General features: G+C 49.7%; 1 protein-coding gene across 7 annotated transcripts in view; it reads left to right on the top strand.

The window, feature by feature from the left end:
* LOC116942722 (transcription factor AP-2-beta) overlaps positions 1-21508 on the top strand; it is a 54863-nt gene that overhangs the window by 20478 nt on the left and 12877 nt on the right. For 3 of the 7 annotated variants that reach the window (XM_032955001.2, XM_032954999.2, XM_032955002.2), the window contains exons 2-5: positions 172-621; positions 5515-5566; positions 11198-11329; positions 12926-13160. In XM_032955001.2, the coding sequence (XP_032810892.1) occupies positions 172-621; positions 5515-5566; positions 11198-11329; positions 12926-13160 (869 nt within the window). The remainder of the gene's footprint in view (positions 1-171; positions 622-5514; positions 5567-11197; positions 11330-12925; positions 13161-21508) is intronic. The other 4 variants (XM_032955003.2, XM_032955005.2, XM_032955000.2 and 1 more) reach the window with 3 other exon arrangements.

Below are 21508 nucleotides of genomic sequence, written 5' to 3'. Positions count from 1 at the left end.
GGCTCTCCGTCTCTCTCAGTCTCTCCCCGACTCTCTTCCATCCAATTCTGCTTCCGTCTCTAACCCCAACAACCACAACCACCCCGGCCGTCGCCTTGACCTCGCGTTCGTTCTCGCTCTCTCTCTCTCTCCACTCCCTCTGCCCTTCTCCCCGACACCTCTCCCTTCCAGGACCGGCACGAGGTGCCGAGCGGCCACGGAGCCAGCCGACTCACGCAGCTCGGAGCCATCAGCCAGTCGCCGTACCAGGCGCCGCCGCTGTCCCACACTCCCAACCCGGAGTTCCAGCCTCCCTACTTCCCGCCTCCCTACCAGCCGCTTCCCTACCACCAGTCGCAGGACCCTTACTCGCACGTGGCCGACCCCTACCTGAACGTCCTCCACCAGCAGCAACAGAGCCCCTGGCAGCAGCGGCATGGGGGTGACATGCGCGGAGACTCGGGGCTCTTGGCTCAGCACCGCGGGCTGCCGCAGCTCACCGCCGGTCTGGAGCCGCATCGGCGCGGCGACTTCCCGTCGGTGCGGCGGCCCGAAGCGCTGCACGGAGGGCAGTCGATGGAGTCCGGCCTCGACGGCCTGCAGCTCGCCGGATTAGGGCACCACAGCATCGACGAGGTGCAGGTACGCACCGCGACGGCCACACTCGGAGCGCGCGCTCCATCGTCAGCTCCGTGGTGGGTGGAGGTGTCCGCGCGCCTTGTACCTAGTCCGGTGTGTAAATGTCGCCACTCGGGGAGACAAAGGCGGCCGGGCGTGGTGCTGGCCAGCCAACCCTTCGTGTGCCGTTCCGGCTTTCATAGGTGCTCGCTAACAGCACTTGCCCCAACAGTCTGTTCAGGATACGGGGGGGGGGGGTATCATTGTCTTTGTGTGCGCGTGTGGCTGTTTGGATGTCTGTGTGTGTGTGTGTATTTGTCTTTGTGTGTGTGTCTGTGTGTATTGTCTTTGTGTGTGTGTGTGCGTGTCTGTGTGTATTTGTCTTTGTGTGTGTGTGTGCGTCTGTGTGTATTTGTCTGTGTGTATTTGTGTGTGTCTGTGTGTATTTGTCTTTGTGTGTGCGTCTGTGTGTATTTGTCTGTGTGTATTTGTCTGTGTGTATTTGTGTGCGTGTCTGTGTGTATTTGTCTGTGTGTATTTGTGTGTGTGTCTGTGTGTGTGTGTCTGTGTGTATTTGTCTTTGTGTGTGTGCGTCTGTGTGTATTTGTCTGTGTGTGTATTTGTCTGTGTGTATTTGTCCGTGTGTATTTGTGTGCGTGTCTGTGTGTATTTGTCTGTGTGTGTGTGCGTCTGTGTGTATTTGTCTTTGTGTGTGTGTGCGTGTCTGTGTGTATTTGTCTTTGTGTGTGTATGTGCGTGTCTGTGTGTATTTGTCTGTGTGTATTTGTGTGTGTGTCTGTGTGTATTTGTCTGTGTGTATTTGTGTGTGTGTCTGTGTGTATATGTCTGTGTGTATTTGTGTGTGTGTCTGTGTGTATTTGTCTGTATATATGTGTGTGTGTATTTGTCTGTGTGTGTGCGTCTGTGTGTATTTGTCTGTGTGTATTTGTGTGTGTGCGTCTGTGTGTATTTGTCTGTGTGTATTTGTGTGTGTCTGTGTGTGTGTGTCTGTGTGTATTTGTGTGTGTGTCTGTGTATTTGTGTGTGTGTATCGTTCTGTGCGTGTTGTATCTATTCGTGTTTCTCCATGTTTGCTTCTCTGTATGTACGTAAATATGCTTGTATGGGCCTGTGTCTCTGTGTGTATATCTATCTTGTGGGGAGCGGTAGTGTAGTGGTTAGCGTGCTGCGCTACATACCCGGCGAGCCCCGAGTTAAACTCCCAGTGACGGCCAACGTCAGTGATGATTATCTGAACCTGTCATGGTCATCCCCTCGGTCGACTCAGCCTCAAACGAGTACCTGGTTCTGTGTGCAAACGTCACCACTGGGGAGACAAAGGCGGTCGGGCGTGGTGCTGGCCACCCACCCCCTTGTATACCTTGCCGGCCTTCAAAGGTGTTCTCTAACAGCACTTGCTCCAAAAGTCTATGAAGGCTATACGGGGAATCTTTGTCTTTGTTTTGTATCTGTCTATATGTTTGTCTGTGTAAATGTCTTCGTGTTTGTGTCCACGTGTCTGTCTTAGCGCATGTGTCCGCGTCTCTCTGTGGTTTTTGTTTTAACTGTGGGTTTCTGTGTCATTGTTTTTTTCTCTGTATGTATTCGTCTCTTTGTGTGTGGTGTGCTTGTACGGCTCTGTCCATCTGTGACTCTGTGTGGTGTCAGTGTGTCTCTGGGTGTGTGTCTCTATGTGGGGAGCGGTAGTGTACCGGTCAGCAACGCTGTACTACGAACCTGACGACCTGGGTTCGATTCCCACTCACGACCAACATCAGTGATGAGTATCTGAACCGGTCCTGGGCCTCCCCTAGGTCGGTTGAGCCTCAAATGAGTACCTAGTACGGTGTGTAAACATTGCCACTCGGGAAACAAAGGCGGCCCGGTGTGGTGCTGGCCACCCACCCCCTCGTATGCCGTTCCGTCCTTCATAGGTGCTCGCTAACAGCACTTGCCCCTACAGTCTATTAAGGCTATACGGGGGGGGGGGGAGCGGGTCTTTGTCTGTGTCTCTGTCTCTGCGTGTGTGTCTGCGTGTGTCTCCGTGTGTGTCTCTGTGTGGTGTTCACTCGCTGAGTTTGACATCCGTCTTGCGAGTTCCACCACGGAACACTTTGTATAACGCGACATTTGTCCAACGTATTGTCAGTTGCTCATGCGATGTTTGTGCAAAGCGTTGCAGAGTTTAGTTGCCAGAATATTGCAATGTATAACGAGAGAAGCAACGTGGGGTGTTTTTTTATGTACATATATTTATAACATCTGTCGTGTGGCTAGCAAGATTGCATCCGAAGTGTCACTGTCAAATGGCATAGACTGATATTGTACTCATTTTTTATCTGTTGTTGTAATATATGATGGCTTCGTTTGTAAACAAATATATATAGAATTTCCGTTTAGGGTTTTTGTTTTACAATTAACCTTCTGAAATTATAACGTGACATGCGTATACAATGCACTGGAATTCATGTCACTTCATATGACGAGAATGCGATGTAACGAACCGTGGATAAACCAGAAGGATAACTCCGCGTGTCAAACCGTAAACAGCTGATCGCGGCGTTGCATCGATTCGTTGAAACAGAGTTGCGAGGCGCAATTGTCACGCAATTTCAGCTTTAATAGGACTGTCAAATTAGAGGTTCCATCGAGAATACATTATCATCATCATCGTTTACGCGAATCTAATTGCGCCAGCAGAATTGGCAACTCGTCACCCATTTCTCAATATTCCTGAACATTAACGCCGCTTCTAAAATAAAAAAAATCCTTACAAACAACAACGCGCACAGTCGATATTATAAACAAGAGCCACATCTGGTTTCTGTCTGCCCATATGTACAATTTTCGAGGGATAAAATTGTCGAAACGACAAGATAAATTATTAATTATTATTTCTTAAATCCACTGTTAAATCCTCATTAATCATGCAGCCCAATGTTTTATAATTGGTAACCGCGTGCCTTTGAAAGACGCCCACAAGGGATGCATCATCTTTAACTACGAGCAAACGCAATCAGGGCAGACATTTGTATCGCCTTTTTCTTAAAAAAATACATATATACGTATCGGATATCTCGCCAAGCAGATTCATTTAGTCGCACGTGTGGTATTCGCATCGTAATTGTGTGGGTCGTTGATGTATTCCGCACGTATGGTAATGCTTGCGAGATTTTTTTTTTAAACAGCGCCGTTAATCACTCCCAAAAAAATTCACGTGAATTAAGACAGCCACGATACCGTGGGTGGTTTTTGTATGATGATGATGATGAGTGTTGTTGTTACTTCTCAGCACATGCTCCCACGTCAGACGTTAAATAATGTGTCGCAAAGCGTGCACAGTATTTGCCATCGCGGAACAAACCCAGAAATGTTGAACGTAACGCTCCAAAAACGATACATTACTAATTAAATGAAAACATACTTTAATACCTCTTCAAACTTTGTTTGGCAAAAAAATAAACCTCTCTCCGTGCGCCGCTACCTACACGCGGCTAAGTGCCGCTCTGTGACGTCGGCAGCACGTGCACACAACAATTGAACTTTACAAACGAGGGCCACATTGGTTCTTTTTTGGGCCTTCCTTAAAAATCAACCGAGACCGGCGGTCCCGGGAAACTCCGCCCTCGACGTCTAAATGAGAAATGAAAAGATGCTCGTGGGCATTTGAGTTGGAACGCAAGTTCTCTTCCGCAAACAAACAAAAAAGGCGATCGCTAAACAGCCATACACCGTATACATATATGTGTTCATTTGTATCAGCACACTATTTATTATGATCATGATGATGATAACAAAAATGAAAATCCAAATATTCTCAATCCCACCCATGGATTCAAGGCCGTCACACGCCAAATGTCGATCATGGGATGTTCTTTCGTTTGACCATACTTCACCACGGTGGTCAACGCGGGTTGGTTGAAAGATGACAATATCGCGTTGTGGCTATTGTCGGAGTTATCTCTGGCGAAAGCATCGCTATTATTGGTATTACCTTATCCTTATTATAATTAATAGCGCGTGCTTTGTCCAAACCGCGGCGCTGCTTTTGGTGTTGCACGTGCGCGCTCACTTCGGTCGTCTGGGAGTTTATCTTAGGGGCACTTGAGTGTTACAGCGTTTACGTTTGTGCAAGACAAAGACAAAGATCCCATCCCCCCCTTCGTGTAGCCTCAACAGATTGTTGGGGCAAGAGCTGTTAGCGAGCACCTGATGAAGGCAGGCACGGCGCACGAGGGGGTGGGTGGGTCAGCACAACGCCCGGCCGCCTTTGTCTCCCCAGTGGCGATGTTTACACATCGCACCAGGTACTCAATTGGGACTGAGTCGAACTAGGGGAGGCCTGCGACCGATTCAGATAATAATCGTTACCGGTGCCGACCGTGAACGGGAATCGAAATCCGGTCGCCGGGTTCGTAGCGCAGCGCGCTAACCGCTACATCACCGTTTGTGCACACACACACCAACCCGATGTCATCCCGTCCGACCGTACACCTACAATCCGTACCGCTTTCTGAACATTGAACGGTGGCTCGAACAATGAATCATTCATGGACAGCGCTCAGGTATATAATCTCAGTGTCGCTTGTGTTTGCCGCGTGTAGATGGGGGGGGGGGGGGTAAACCTTTAAAGCCAGAGGTGGCATTGTTCGTATTAGCTCGGGGGGCGGTACTGTGTGTGGCAGCGTGTGAATAGCCTTGTTTACATTTGCGGCATTAATTGCAAATCCGTACCGATGATATGCTCGGCGCGCGCCAATCACCACACACACACACGCGCTTTTTGTTTTAGTTCTCGATTATTAGTGTCAGCTCGGATCGTCGCGCGCGTTGCTATTAAAGCGAGCGGGAACGTCGCGACGAAAACTTTGACAGCGGTGCGTGTACGTTTTGTTGTGATTGTTGTTGTCGTTGCAGGTTGACGATCCGAATAACATAAACATTATGGAGCCGTCAGTCATTAAGAAAGGTGAGACTTCCCATTCGAGCGTTCGCTCACGCGGCGATTATGGTAATTGATAAATGGCGCATTTGCCGACTCTAATACGTCCTTTTTGTGACATTTCGCAGACGGATAGATTGCAGCTCACAGCCAAAACGTTAATCGCCGCTCACTTCGCGTTTGCTTGTAAACATTTAATGAGCTGCACACGCCAAAAAAAAAAAAATGATTGCACTTCGTTGTTCGATTGCTAATTTGCAGCTCGGCGCTGATTAATAGTCATTTGGGCTTGATGTAATTATTGGCGGTAATCAGGTGCGGGGAGACTGGCAGGGCGAGGAGGGGGGGGGGTGGGGAGTTTTTGTCTGTAGGGGCCGGGGGGTTTGGGATTGGGGGCTGTTCGTAGAGAGGAGGAGACGGGGGGAGGATGCTGATGATGGGAAGGGGGGTGGGTGCTTTCTGGATACGGGAAAATCCGCTGGGCTTTATGGAAGGCAGCAGTGGCTAGCGGTGCCCGTAGGCAAATAACAGGCGATATACCCACCCACACACACACAACCTACTCCCACACCTCCTCCCCCAACACTCCCCCGTAGTCCCAGCCCAGCCGAGCAACCCCTTACCGCCTACCCTCCCCATCTCCCCCCTCCCCACCTCTGGTGGCCCACAACCGTAGTGATTTCTTTCTGTAAACACACAAATCTTGCGAATAAAGCGCAACGGAAGGGCCCCGTGCGCGTTCGCGTCGCCACCCCGGGACTCTGTGTGATTAGCGCCTTGCGACGTCCAGGTCGGGCAGCCTAGCGCCTCGCTCGCTCGCTCGCTCCCTCTCTCTCTCGCTCTCTGTGATGCAATAATAACTGCCCTGTTCATTAGAGCTCTCTGGAGCTCATTTGTCTCTAATTTCCTGTATTAGACCCTACTGGGCTATTAATACCGACTGCCATCGATCATCTGCGAGGACCTGGTTATACCGCGACGGGATATCCCACCCAGCCGCACACACACACACACCACACACACGCTACCCCGACCACGCGACTGGTCTTTTGTGAGTCACAGTCAACAGCAGCGGAGTGAAATGTGGTAGTTAAGAACGCGTGAACACACGGGATGGATGGATGGAGACTGTCCCCCACTCCAGCCCGAAACTTTCTCCCCCTCCCGTTGTATTCCTGGTCCGTTTATTATTATTATTATTTATAATCATTATTATGTAGGCCCCGCATCCGTGTGTTGAGTAACCCCGTGTCGAATTACGTATGCGTCGCACATGACACATAGTGATCTGATTATACGCAGTTCACAGTACACAGGCTATATTAAGATAATGCTTTGATTCCGATGCTTATTTTCCTTAACTTATAATGCTAAAAACACCGCGAGAGATCAGCTAAGAGTCAATTAATGGGCTTCTCTTGATGTTTCACCAACAAAAAAGAATAGGTTTTAATAGAAATTGGCCCTGATGGGGTTTTTTTGTTGTTTCTTATTTCCTTTGACATTATTCGCCAAAAAAAAGTGTCTTCGTTACGGTGTCAGCATTTATCTTCGTGAATTATTTCGTGCGAGCCAATGTAAATAACTCACGCGTACTCCTCGGTATAGAGAGCCGCGTCGCGTTATGGCAGAGGGGAGAGACACGCGCACAAGATGGGCTTTTGTAACCGGAATTACCCGGCTTATCTCGGAAAGAAAATGACGTTCCATTCACGCCATGCGTGAAAAAAGAAAGACTAAAAATAAGGAAAAATAGATACGGTACACATCAACGATTGTAGCGTCGTATTAATTCAGCAATGCGATGCAAACAAAATTAACTGACCGAGTGATGTGAGTTAAGCGCTAAATCCTGTGCGAGTGATCAAATGCGGTGGTTATTCACATTTGCGGTTAATTGATTAAAATGGAATGTAACCGTTAATAGAAATATATAAAAAAATGAAATAGGCTACATCATCAGGGCGATACAAGTCTATGCTGGGCACCACGGCTTAGGGTGTATTTAGGTCAGCCAGGCTGAGCGCTAAGCTGGAAGTAATACGCAGAGCATCTAGGCCCATGCAAAGATATACAACGAGTGTTATTACAATTTATGAAAAGCACACACACGCACAAAGACACACACAGACAGAGACACTGTCTGCATATATGCGCCTTTGTGTGTCTGGCTAATTGATCGCAAACGCTCACACTCGAAAGACGCAGCAGCACCCGAACGTACGCAAAGTAACACAAACACGTGTACGTACGTACGTCCGCACAGACACACTCGTAAATGTTCGCCGTTATATCTGCATGGCCAGTTAATCACACTGCACTCATTACAGAATTGCTGGACAATCTGCTCTCTCTCTCCGTCTCTATTATTACAAATATATACACAAAGCCAAAGGGGCCACCCCCGCATAGCCTACACACGACGTCGGGGCAAGCGCTGGTCGGAAAAGCACCAATCTGTCTCGGGTCGGCCCGAGCGGCGCACGAGGGGGGGGGGGGGGGTGGTCTCGCGATCACCACGCTCGGCCGCCTTTATCTCCCCACTACCGACCTAGAGGAGGCCCAGAACCTTTTCGGATAATCGAATCGTATATGTTCGTAGTGTGGTCGGCTAACCTACAAAGTGATGGCGTCGTCAATGCAGCGCTTGTGCCAGGCTAGGTTCACTCTGATTCAACTGTGTATCATCACTCCGCACGCACGTACACAAGACAAAGACCTCCCGATTAACAGACCGTTGGGGCAAGTGCTGTGAGTGAGCACGTATGAAGGCCGGCACGGCACACGAAGGAGTGGGTGGTCAGCACCACGCCCGACCGCCTTTGTCTCCCCAGTGGCGATGGTTACACATTGCACCAGGTACTCAGTTGATGCTGAGTCGGCATAGTGGAGGACCAGGAGCAATTCGGGAGCAATTCAATCGTCACAGTTGTTGACCGATTAGCAGGAATCGAACTCGGGTCTCCGGGTTCGTAGCGCAGCGCGCTAACCGTTGTACCACCGCTCCCCGCCCTCCACACACAGCCACAGACAGAGGAATAAACAGTGCACATTCCTCGATAGTGGCGGCGGTTGCTCCCTCCAGCCACCCGACCACCGTGTTGTGCCCCCACCGAGAGAATATCCGAGCGAGCGAGCGAGTGAGCGAGCGACTGCACGCATTAGCGCGTTCATAAATGGAAGCGTGTCCCGGCACGGCGTGACCCAGGTTGCAGGTTCTGAATGTGGACGGCGCGTGTAATTTCCGGTAGGGTTAACGCCAAACGCTCACCAGCCTCGCCATAGCCGCCTTCTGCACCCGAGGCGAGAGGCAGCCGGGGTCCTCATTGGCCACGCTCCGCACACAGCGTCGACGAGAATTGTCTATTCCCCAGACTATGCATCAGCGTGTGTCCCCCCCCCCCCCGCCGCCCCCCATCTTTCCATGGCTTTATTTATTTATATATGTTTAACAAAGGGGGGCCTTATTCTCAAAATACCCGAGATTTAACCCCCCCCCTCACCACCACCACCTCTTCTTCCATCTACTCCCCCCCCCCCCCCAACGCCAGCAACCCCCTCGCTCCCAGTCCCCGATTCTCAAGTCGGCGCGGGGCGACTCACGACCAACCTGAAGCGTGTGCATTCTAAGAGACGGCATGAACCCACAATAAATAACGTAGATATATTCCGCGTTATTTATTATGGTATGATTGTTATTTAGACAATTCTGCACGTGTTTACACCATATGTGTGTCTATGTATATGCGTACGCGTGTGTGTGTGCGTGTGCGTATGTATGTGTGTGTATCCATGGATGTGTATATACTGTTGGGGCAGGTGCTGTTAGTGAGCACCTATTAAGGCCGGCACGGCACACGTGGGAATCGCTGGCCAGCACCATGCCCCAACAGTCCGTTAAGGCTATGGGGAGGGGGGCGACTTCGGCTTCATGTCTATACTCTATGTACATAAATATACTTACGGGCAATCGTATAAGGATACACACATGCGGGTATGCATGTACGTATGTATTATGCATGCACGCATGTATGTTTGTATATATATTTGCACGGAATGTTTTGCCAGTAAGACTACACTTTCGGCCCAAGACCACACACACACGCGCGCGCGCGCAAACGTATGTATATCAATATATGTATATAGCTTTCGCTAAAAAATAATGATAATCATAATACAGTACATGCCTAAGGGCCTTTGATGCTTCTCTCTGAATGACCAAGCCACGGCAGTGTAGGGTCTACACAGCAGCAGCAGCAGAAGCGATCCATCACATGGGAATTGAGAGCAGACGGGATCTCCGCGTTTCGAGCCACACGGAGTTAGAGACGCGGTCATTTTATATTTGACACCGCTGTCACTTACACGTGTAACACCATCAGAATATATGTGTTAAATATGCCACGGCACGCACCGAGCGCTTATTTGTAAATAAATCACTAATATTGCGTTTGACATATGGTGTTACTGCTGCTGCTGCTGTTATTGTTCTCAATAAATATATAATGGATTTTTTTTTTGTTTACGTTAGCTACCAAAAGAAAAACGAATTCATGTTTTGGAACAATTTAATGGTAGTGGTGTTGGATATGTTATTGTTATATGGAGGATGTCATATGTACGTATATATATAAACATGTGATACGTGCAGTCGGGTTGTCACATATACTTAATAGCAGCTGTTTATATGTTTGATATAGCGTGGCACGTTGTCACGCATTACATGAACAGAGCTCCCTCTTAATTAAAACGTAATGTCAGTTTATAGTCAGCGTGCGGTTAGTACACCTTACACTTTGCACCCAATTGAAATTCAAATTCGTCCGATGTTTCACGCTGTTGCATTACCAGAGCAAAACAAAAATAATTCCATCGCTTTAATTCAAATCCTTCTTGCATTAAGTTATTTAATATGTCATGACAGTCTACTTCAGACGAGATAACAAGTCCATTGAGACTACGGGCAGCCCGAGTGAAAAGGTTTTTATTGCAATGGCACAACACCGTATGGTGAATCATGAACAGCAGCGGTAACACATTCTTAAAAAGCCCGCCACCGTCACTGTTACAGCCCAAATGTCACCGCATGCAGACTCGAGTTTGAAGGCTATATGGCAGTCTATAGAGCAGTGTACAAACACACACACAAAGACCTCCCGTATATCCTCAACAGATAATTTGGGGGTAAGTGATGTTAGCGAGCACCTATTAAATGGGGGGGGGGGGGGGAGTAGAAAGCACCACGCCCGTCCGCCTTTGTCTCCAAAATGCTGACAATCCACACATCGCACCCAGGTATAAATTGAACGTCGACCGAGCCGAGGCGCGGAACCGATTCATGTAAAAAAAATCGCCACGGATGCTATGTCGTAGCCATGGCCTGGGATCGAACTCAGCTCGCCGGGATTTTTCGTATCACAGCTTGCTAATCGATTTAAGTATATATATATTTATTCACCGTGCTCAACGCGCCACCAGGATGCATGCATGCACGTACGCACGTACGCACGCACACGCACGCATGCGCGCAAATATAACAGCATTGAAGCTGCTGCTGCTGCTCTGTCAACGCGTTCAGCGCACGCATCCCGCACACGTGCGCACAGGGTGACGACTCTCGCCACTGCAGGGTTGTTAACACAACTTCCACTCCTACAGTGCCCTGCGCATCGCAAAGGGACAGTTGGTACCCAATTGTTTTAAGCGCCTGGGTGCAGAGCGCCGGCACCGGGGACTCGAAACCCCGACCTACCGAGTACAGCCCGGACACTCTAACCTCAAGGTCATTAGGTCGGTCCCATAAATGCATTACCATCAGACGAACACATAACGTTCTCATTGCTCCTCCCCATCACCAACACCACCACCCACCACCCCAGTAGCGCCTCGTACGGCCTACGACCTCCCTTCCCCCCACCACCTCCACCGTTTTGGAATGTTTGCGGAACTGTCCCCCAACCCCCCACCGATCATTCGTGTTGAAATCACGAGGCGCGTCCGCGTCGACATTTGCGGCGAGCATTGTTTGCAAACGGGGCTCGTTGCGCGTGCGTGCGCTACGCTACGCGACCGATAAAGGTTAACTCTGCAACATGCTGCCGAGCTTGCAAATGGAAGTAGCCGACTGCGGTGTCTTCACGGCGCGGACTCGAATTGGCTGGTTCGCGATCACAACGGCCCGCTTATAACGCGTGCGGGCCGCTTGTAACGCGTGCGGCCCGCTTGTAACGCGTGCGGCCGCGCTACTCAATTTGATTACACACAGAGATGATTGAAAAAGAAACGGGAAAAAATGCTGCATGCTATGACAACAACCCAACCGATATCGCTTGCTGCATTGTAAGTACGCTGTGTTAAATGATAGCAATAGATGAGGGTTTGTTTTACTTTACGCCAATGTGGTTATTTAGTTGTACGCTGCAACCCTAGTCACGCCACGAATCTTGGTTTAATTGCTAATGTGGCCTCGACTGAACCTTGACCAGTGGTTCTTAACCTTTACCGCAGCCTACACTCATTCGTTTCTCGATCGTAAAAAAGTGTAATGTTAATAAATACATAGAGGGTTTGATGAAAAAACTAGCTGTACCACGTGTCCGTGCTTAATTGGTGTTTCGATGATTTACCTCCTAAAAAAATCTGGCCGTGTCTCGCACCCCCAGAAAGGGCACCACTGCTAAAGGCGATGTGGTTCAAACTCTGTACTACATTCAACAACTCTAGTATGTGTCTAGTGCATACATTTTCAGCCGATATGTTATACTATGTAGGCATAGTAAAACACATCGGCTGAACACATATCGCGAAGAACAACATTCAAACTCGACATATATATGGTACCATCTAATACGTAAAAACGACAATGCCTGAACGATTTCTGTATTCGACAACAGTGTTCCGGACAGGCATGAAGGATGAGCAAATTGAATGACTTATTCATTTCACGATAACGTTTATATCGTTCTAAATGGCTTTACTTCTCACGCTAAACACTTTGTATACATACACACATATACTTATTCTATTCATCATTAGTGAACCAAGAGATTCGTCCCACGTGGAGTGTGACGCTGAAGCCCGCATATAGCCCGCTAAGCCTCCAGTTACGCTTTCACTGGCACCCACATCGTTGCATAACTGGAAATTCGAATCTTATACCTTTCCCAGCGAGAGAACGCAATCGTTGCAACAACAACAACAAACCGAACAAACAAAACACGTTCATTTACATGGCATAGGGTACACAGAGTACATCTATATATATACATTCCTGCGTCGAAACACCCAAAGTGTTTCATAATAAATGACTAAACTACCGTGATTGACTATGGCCACGGCTAAAGCGAACAACATTGCTGCTGCTGCTGCTTGGTGTTGCGAACGCAGCGTCCGTGGCGTCGGGCAAACCCTACGGGGGAGTGCCCGCGGGGCTGGTGTCCAGCAAGGACGGCCTCATGAACCCCAGCATCTCCAACCCCAACGAGATCTTCTGCTCGGTGCCCGGTCGCCTCTCGCTGCTCAGCTCCACGTCCAAGTACAAAGTCACCGTGGGCGAGGTGCAGCGGCGCTTGTCTCCTCCCGAGTGCCTCAACGCGTCCCTCCTGGGCGGAGTGCTGCGCAGGTAACCCTCCTCCATCCTCCTCCTCCATCATCCTCCTCCATCATCCTCCTCCATCATCCTCCTCCATCATCCTCCTCCATCATCCTCCTCCATCATCCTCCTCCATCATCCTCCTCCATCCTCCATCCTCCTCCTCCATCATCCTCCTCCATCATCCTCCTCCATCCTCCATCCTCCTCCTCCATCATCCTCCTCCATCATCCTCCTCCATCATCCTCCTCCATCCTCCATCCTCCTCCTCCATCATCCTCCATCATCCTCCTCCATCATCCTCCTCCATCATCCGCCTCCATCATCCTCCATCATCCTCCTCCATCATCCTCCTCCATCATCCTCCTCCATCATCCTCCATCATCCTCCTCCATCCTCCTCCTCCATCATCCTCCTCCATCATCCTCCATCATCCTCCTCCATCATCCTCCATCATCCTCCTCCATCCTCCATCCTCTATCCTCCTGCTCCTCCATCCTCCATCCTCCATCCTCCTCCTCCATCATCCTCCATCCTCCTCCATCATCCTCCTCCATCATCCTCCTCCTCCATCATCCTCCTCCATCCTCCTGCTCCTCCATCCTCGATGCAGAGCAGCAGGAGCAGTATCAGCAGTGGCGGCAGCAGTAGCTCACACTTGCATCACAAACGTGACATCAATACAAATGTCGACGGCTCGGGGCTTTTTTTGTGTTACTCCCTCCCTACGTGCTTGTGTCTCTGTGTGCGTCTCTCTGTGTGTGTGCGTGCGTGCACTAACAGCACTTTCCCCAACAGTCTCTTAAGGCTATAAAGGGGATCTTTGTATTTGTCTTTATGTGTCGTTGTCTTTGAGTGTAGGGAGCGGTAGTGTAGCAAATTAGCGCGCTGAACTACAAACCCGGCGACCCGAGTTCCAATCCAAGCTCACGGTCAACACCAGTGGCGATTATCTGAACCGGTCCTGGGCCTCCCCTAGGTATACTCAGCCTCAAATGAGTACCTGGTGTGGTGTCTAAACGTCCCCACTGGGAAGACAAAGGCGGCCGGTCGCGGTGCTTGCCAACCCACCCCCTCGCGTGCCGTGCCGGCCTTCATAGGTGCTCGCTAACAGCACTTGCCCCACCAGTCTCCTAAGGCTATAAGGGGATCTTTGCATTTGTGTGTGCATTTCTGGTACATCTGCCTCCATGCCTTCACCCATCCATGGTTGATAAAAAGCTATATATTAGTTTATATATATGTGTAGAGAGAGATAGAGAAGAAGAAGGCTTTGTATGTCTCGATACTACCTTTATAATGTACAGCTCATCCAGTGGCTGGGTGAAATCCTCCCCTTTCCGTGTGGGTTGCTTGAGCGATGATATGACTGTCAGACACTCACCTGCACCAGATCAGATGTAGCCAGAGGATGGCAGTGTTAGTGGACAGGGTTGTTCAGTCGCTGCTGGTGCTGCATTTTGAGTCGTGCCATCCCCTCGCATGCGCGGGGTTTTCTCCGGGTGATCTGCGTGTTGTATTCTGCTTCCACAAAGGAAAATGTTTCAACCAAACCTCCCAAGTAAATTGATCTTCTGAACAAAGGTATCTTAAATACCAGCTCGACCTGAGTCTTGAGGCTCAGACGAGGGCATCCCTGCGATGACATGCATGTCGACACTATTGACATCTAAATGCTCTTGTAAATGTATCAACCCGGGCTCCCGAATGAATGGGCAGGGTAGCGAAAGCCATTGCTGTTCGATACCTCACCACCTTCACCAACCCGCATAGATCAGCGTGGTGAGGTATGGTCATATAACCCCGCCGCCCCCCCCCCCCGCTACCCCCCCCCCCCACGACCGGCACAGCATGGGGGACTCCCTGACCCAGCAGCGGATTGACAGAAGGGCCTGCAAACGTACGAGTCCTTGCCTCGCCATGCACGTGCACGCTGAGTATGAGCCTCTCGTGCATGGCACACGTGCACGCTGAGTATGAGCCTCTCGTGCGTGGCGTACGTGCACGCTGAGTATGAGCCTCTCGTGCATGGCGCACGTGCATGCTGAGTATGAGCCTCTCGTGCGTGGTCCACGTGCACGCTGAGTATGAGCCTCTCGTGCGTGGTCACGTGCACGCTGAGTATGAGCCTCTCGTGCGTGGTCACGTGCACGCTGAGTATGAGCCTCTCGTGCATGGCGCACGTGCACGCTGAGTATGAGCCTCTCGTGCATGGCGAGGCAAGGAGAGTGCACTCCTTGCTTGTGCGAGCTGCAGGAGGTTTGTACATCGAGTGCTGACTTGAACTCAATGGTTTGTTTAACGAACATGTAATCACTTTGACCTTCCGGTGTCTCCCCTTAAAAAAAAAAGAATAATCACGTTGATTGGACACTGATCAGACACAAAGATCCCCCGTATAGCCTTAACAGACTGTTGGGGCAAGTGCTGTTAGCGAGCACCTATAAAGGCCGGCATGGCACACGAGGGGGTGGGTGGCCAACACCACGCCCAGCCGCCTTTGTCTCCCTAGTTACGATGTTCACACATCGCACCAGGTACTCATTTGAGGCTGAGTCGACCTAGGGGATGCCCAGGACCTGTTCATATAATCATCACTGGTGTTTGCCGTGAGCCGGAATCGAACCCGGGTTGCCAGGTTCATAGCGCAGCGCACTAACCACTCCACTATCGCTCCCCACTAATGATCAGGTACACAACTCTATCCACAAACATCTCGGCCCCATAATTTACCTGGGGTGCTCATGCCAATAATAGCAAACCACAGTGTTATTTGTTTAGCAAGCCTGACTCTGCCGATGAGACCCAGGTGGTCCGAACATATTGGTTCGGAAAGTCATGCATATCGGCCGATGGACTACAACAACACGGCGTTTTATTTACGATTGGAGGCGCAGAACTGCATATCGAATACGTTTCATCTTAGCCAGGGTAGCAGCTATTTGGTCACGTGTGCTCTTGGGTTCTTCTGCGTTGCTGCGGCACCGCCGACCACGCATGCCGTGTATTTTAAAAACAAGCCACACACACACACAGAGACTCTTAGCACAACAGTGTGAGCACTCTCTTAATTGCGAGTCTTTTATCCGTTATTGTCATCACGCTCATATACGCTGCATTATTTATAGGCGGGGGTGGGGGGGGTGTGCACAGTCGAACTATTGTTCAAGCCTATACTGTATACCTTTTTTATTTATGGAAACCACCTGTCCCATGATGACAAATTTACTTCGCTGAAACTGGATCGTTGTGCGAGTGTGCGTGTGTGTGTGTGCCGGTGTTTGAAAGAGTGCGCTTGGGTTGCATAAACACATTTTCTGCCGCGCTACATAGAGAACACCCTGAACAACCGGTAACAAACGAGACGTTTACAAATGCCTTATTGATGTTCGCTTGTTGGGCACGCTTAAATACTTGTATAATGTATAACGTTGTCACAAGAACAAAAAAAAACACCTTAATGTGTTCACTATTCTTGCAAAAAAAGGGGGCATGTTTATTTGTACCGCAATTAAAAATGTTCGTGCACATAAATCCCACAGCCATAGAGGGAGTGACTTTAAAGTACTCTGCATAGCCCATTGCATTCACGTTCAAATCCAGAGTTGATACATATATATGTGTGGTACATATAGAACAGTATCGTAACGCGTCTTCTTAATAGTGATGATGGCGTGCAAATTGACTTGTGGGAAACATAATGGGGCACGCAATGTGTACACATGGTTCATTTTAGATTATCGTTCAAGTAGCGCCTAACATCGCTCCAGCAGCTATTTTGTTATTGATATTTGTGGGGGGGGGGGGGGTGGGGGGCGGTGGCGGTGTCGGTGTCGCTGTGGTTTGCACACTGCGATACCAACACGTTTCCAACCGAGTTCAATTCTCGACCACGGCTTTCGTCAGCGACGACGACGAGTTATAGCCGAACCGATCCTAGGCATGACTCTTCATCAATACCGCTACTGACCAGGGTAGTGAAGTATGGTCAAACAACCTCCACGCATGGCACGGCGTGGATAGGTCTTTGCCTGGTAGTGTATTGGCAGGGACTGTAATTACCTAGTAACAGTAGTTGTAGACTGTCAGCGCAGAAATGTGTAGCGCGGCTGAAGTTAAACCAACATTGATCGGGAACCGGACCAGATGCAACCCTTACTTGTGTATTGACAAAGGGCCGTAAATCAAGTGATACTAATACATGCTATTGTTGTTATTCTAACATTAAACATGCAACTTGATGACAGCCCCTTTTAGAAGTCGCGTAGTGCAGGTGTTTTAGTGTCATCGGAAGGCCTGGACAGCTCTCTCGCGTATTTGCGTGCGCGCGTGTGCTGCTGTCGTTGTATCTGGAGCAGGCGAGCAGACGCAAGCACGCACAGCAAGGCAGTGCAATTTCCAAATCTTTACCTTCCATCGAAGCCAGTGTCTCATTTAACACGCACAACACACACACCACCGCACAGGCAAACACGGGCAACACGCGCAATTGCCCAGCGTAAATAGCGAGGCGAGGAACGCGCTCGCGTGACGAATCTCATTTCAGTTGCAATATGCAATGAGAGCGGCGGGTTTATCCGTGATGGTAACAAACCTCGCCTCGTGATTCTCTGGTCGCGTCAGCGTCACCTCGGCTTCACCATACAGGCGGAGGGCGCCTCCGACACCAAAACTTCGCTCTATCGTCATCGTCGGTTGCATTTAACGAATTTATTTTGTGTTGGGCGGATAGGGGGAGCAGGGCACCTCTGACGTTCAGTAATTGACCTGCGCGTTTAGCTTTTCGGGCAATTTAGTAGTTGAGCGAGTAATTCTAAAATAGCACGCAGCGTAGGGGCTATCGTTTGCAGGCCACGTGCAGTGTAGATATTGAAGAGTGGGCGGTATTGTATGGCGCTTAACAGCAATCGGAGAAGTGAAATAGGCCGTATAATTTGATGTATTAAAAGCACTTAAGATGGCTTGAATTCAAATGTGTGTGTGTATATATATAGCGCGTGTGCTCTTTCATTCTCCCGCGTCCTTGAGCATACGTCAAGCGCATTGTGTTTGTCGCTCGTGTTTAATCTGTCACTATAACGAAATGCACTTCGTAAAATTGCTTCTTGCATAAAATGCCACCGTAAGCCGTAGATACACAGCGCTGAGAATGATGCATCTGCACACGCGTTGACAAATGTCTTTCTGTTTAGAGAAATTGCTTTTTTTATTTTCTAACACGACCCAGCGATAGCCCGTACGTGTCTCCGCACGTACGCATATTTAATCTCGCTCGACGCAAACGCGATATTTAAGGAGCACGAGAATAGGGAAGGCCACATGTTATATACTATTACGTAAGAGTTAGGTGTCTGCATGCTTAATTATGCCCCCACTGTGTATTATAGATTGAAGAATTCGTGATGACATCAGGCCATGCAAAGCGTGCTGACATTCCCGGTATATATTTTGTTGTTTAGCAGACACATTTTTTTCCACGCACATCTTCCATCATTATCATCATCATCATAATCGCCGTCGTCATCATCGCCGTTGTCATCATCATCATCGCCGTCGTCATCATGAGCTATGGCCAATCAAAATCCACTGCGGGATTAAGGCCTCCCCGAGGCGGCACCATCTCTCGCGATCCTGGATGATAATGAATAATCCTAAAAAAAAGTCTGCGCGCCTCCATTGCCCCATCTCCGGCGGTGATTGGACGTCCTCGATCCCCCCCCCTCCCTCCCGCCTTTGCCTTCCACTCCGTCATTATACTCGGCCACTGGTCGCACCATCGAGTCACTCGAGATAATTTAATTACCTATACCTCTTCCGTGCGCACGCGTTATGAACTAAAAACTAAACATGTTTATTTTATTTTACCAGGTGAGGCCCATTATATATATTGGATTAGATCACGTCGTTAAACCCGCCACCCGACACAGCCAATTAGCAAGGGGTTGTCACGTAATCAAAACGTGCCAATTCGTTACTAGCACAGCACACCGGTGTGTTGGAGAGCACTGAGCCCACTGGGCTATGTAGCTCAGAAGCGACCTGTCCACAAATGATAGCTAGTCGAAGTGGGCCTTACCAAAGATAAATGTAGAGCAGCCAAACACTCTCAATGTGCAGGGAAAACCGGAGGACCCGGAGACAAAATCCATGCGACCACAGGGAGAACATGCAAACCATAAATATACAGGCGTCAGGGTTGGGATCGAGCCCACGACCTTCTGTATACCAGGCGAGGTAGTTAACATCTCGACACCGTGACGCCCTCATCTTTGCCAAATGCCACCGACACCCCACACCCACCTGCCTCCCCTCCCCCCCAATAACCGTCGACGATTTGGAGATGCACGCGGTTCGTTTGTAAAGTGGCACCTGCCGCTCACTCATTGGCTGAGCAGCTCATGGCGTAACTAGTGGGGGGAAGTTTGTGGTGGTGGGGGGGGGGAGACATTTGGTCACGAGATACCGTAATTGCAGATCAGCGCGCGGGTGCGCGAGCGCCACGTGGCCGCGCGATCGATGTTCGCATCAAGTGCGTGGTGATTGCCACGTGCGCTGGCGGTAATACAACGGCTCCCTCCCCCCCCCCCACGTTAAATGACTTTCCGAGCGTCTCCTTGACGTGGCGGTAGCGGCGGCGGCGGCAGCGACAAGGCGTCTCGCTTCTACGCGCGGCGAGAAACGGCGATTTCGTCAGACCTCGCCGATCAACGCCGACGGAATGAAATAAGAGGTCGCGACAACCGTAAATGAAATTACGGTCAACGTGGCTGTGTGATTCAGCGTGTTTTTATTTATTTTCTACCTGTGCATGGCCTCGTTGGAACGATGCGACAGGCGATCACTGCGAAGGCACACACTCAGAATACATGCGGTGGATACATTGGTGCAGTATAACATACATCAACTCTGTTCCCCTGACAGCGTGGATAAAACGCTGTAAAAGTTGCCTACATATCCCTACGCTTACAGTCTATGATATTATTAACAGGTGTATGCCACCACTTGTCAATCCACTGCTGGAAGAAGGCCTCCCGATACCGTGTGGGTCGTGAAGAGTTGTTTTGACCATACTTCACCTCTCCGGTTCGGCTTTCTTGAAGTGGGGAGTATCGATACAGTTATCACTCGTCATTGGTGTTCACAGTGACTGGGCAGTGAACTCGTGTGGCCATTGTCGTGTCGCTAACCGTTTGCACCCGCCACTATGCGTCTGGCAGTGTCAGTCTACATCGCAATGTTAACTGCGGAGTCGGTGTGGTACCGATGATCGCGTGCGGCAGGGTAAATGGGTTGGCAACGCTCATTTCCCTTACCCGACAGCTGGACGCAGAGGTACTTAAATAATCAATGGCCATGCAGAAGGGGTGATCGATGTTCCCTAGTTTGCCCTCTCTGCGTAGTCTCACCGCTTCAGGGATGTGTTGTGCATGATTATGATGAGGTCGCACTCATTATACACACACACAATATTGCTTGTCACAAATTAACCACAATACCTTGCTGGTCTCGTCAAGGAGCATGCATCATCATGCGAGCTCCGATCATTCTCGCAGCGGCTTTTGACTATAGCCATTAAATAAATACGGTCATTGCATCGCGCGCTTTCAGATGCACTTCTGTGGCTGTCTGGAACGCTCTTCCGATATGAGGAAGCCACTGGAGCTATGCACTTTTAAATCTAGATTGGAAACTCATTTCTTTAGAAGTGATTTTTGTGTTTAGTTTGTTGTCCTTTCCCGCGCACCTCCGATTAGCACGGTTTGCCGCGTAGGGTGCGAAAGAAGTTCAACGTACATACGAGTGTAAACATTCTGAACTCCTTAGCGGTAGCATTGCCTGTCCAAGTGACCAGCCATCATACGGACACCAATGAGTCTACGAGGCAGACATCCCTGTAGACCAGAGACCACGCTTCTGTCTCTACAGCTCACAATGCTCGTCACCCGCTGTGCTTCCCGCCGTACACAAGTCTCTCTGTCACACGCGCACGCGCGCGGAGTAACGCGTGTTCTGAAACGCTCTTCCATTAAAGAGGGGAAAAAATAGCCGTTTTGCTCGACCAAGTGCTTATATCGTTAGTATATATTTAAGCTGACACCAATGATTCGCTTTCTCCACAATTGCTATAATTACTTTGTCTGTGTTTGAAATTAAAATCCCAAGTTGAACGTGACAGCGTTCCATGCAATTAGCTTTATGCGCCGGCCACAGTGCCACATAAAATCGGGCACAATCTTGCGCGCTTACACAGTCGCTTACACACACACACGGTCGCAGATGTAATGCCTTCTGGGCCACGTGTGGTAATGTGGGCCTATGGGCGACCCGAGTTCGATTCCCGCTCACTGTCAACACCAGTGGCAATAATCTGAACCAGT

The sequence above is a fragment of the Petromyzon marinus genome, chromosome 15 (assembly GCF_048934315.1).
Source record: "Petromyzon marinus isolate PM22_M1 ecotype Great Lakes invasive population chromosome 15, UKy_Petmar_22M1.pri1.0, whole genome shotgun sequence".
Classification (NCBI taxonomy): domain Eukaryota; kingdom Metazoa; phylum Chordata; class Hyperoartia; order Petromyzontiformes; family Petromyzontidae; genus Petromyzon; species Petromyzon marinus.
Note: the sequence above shows the minus strand (reverse complement) of the source record. Positions and strands in the feature narration are given on the sequence as shown.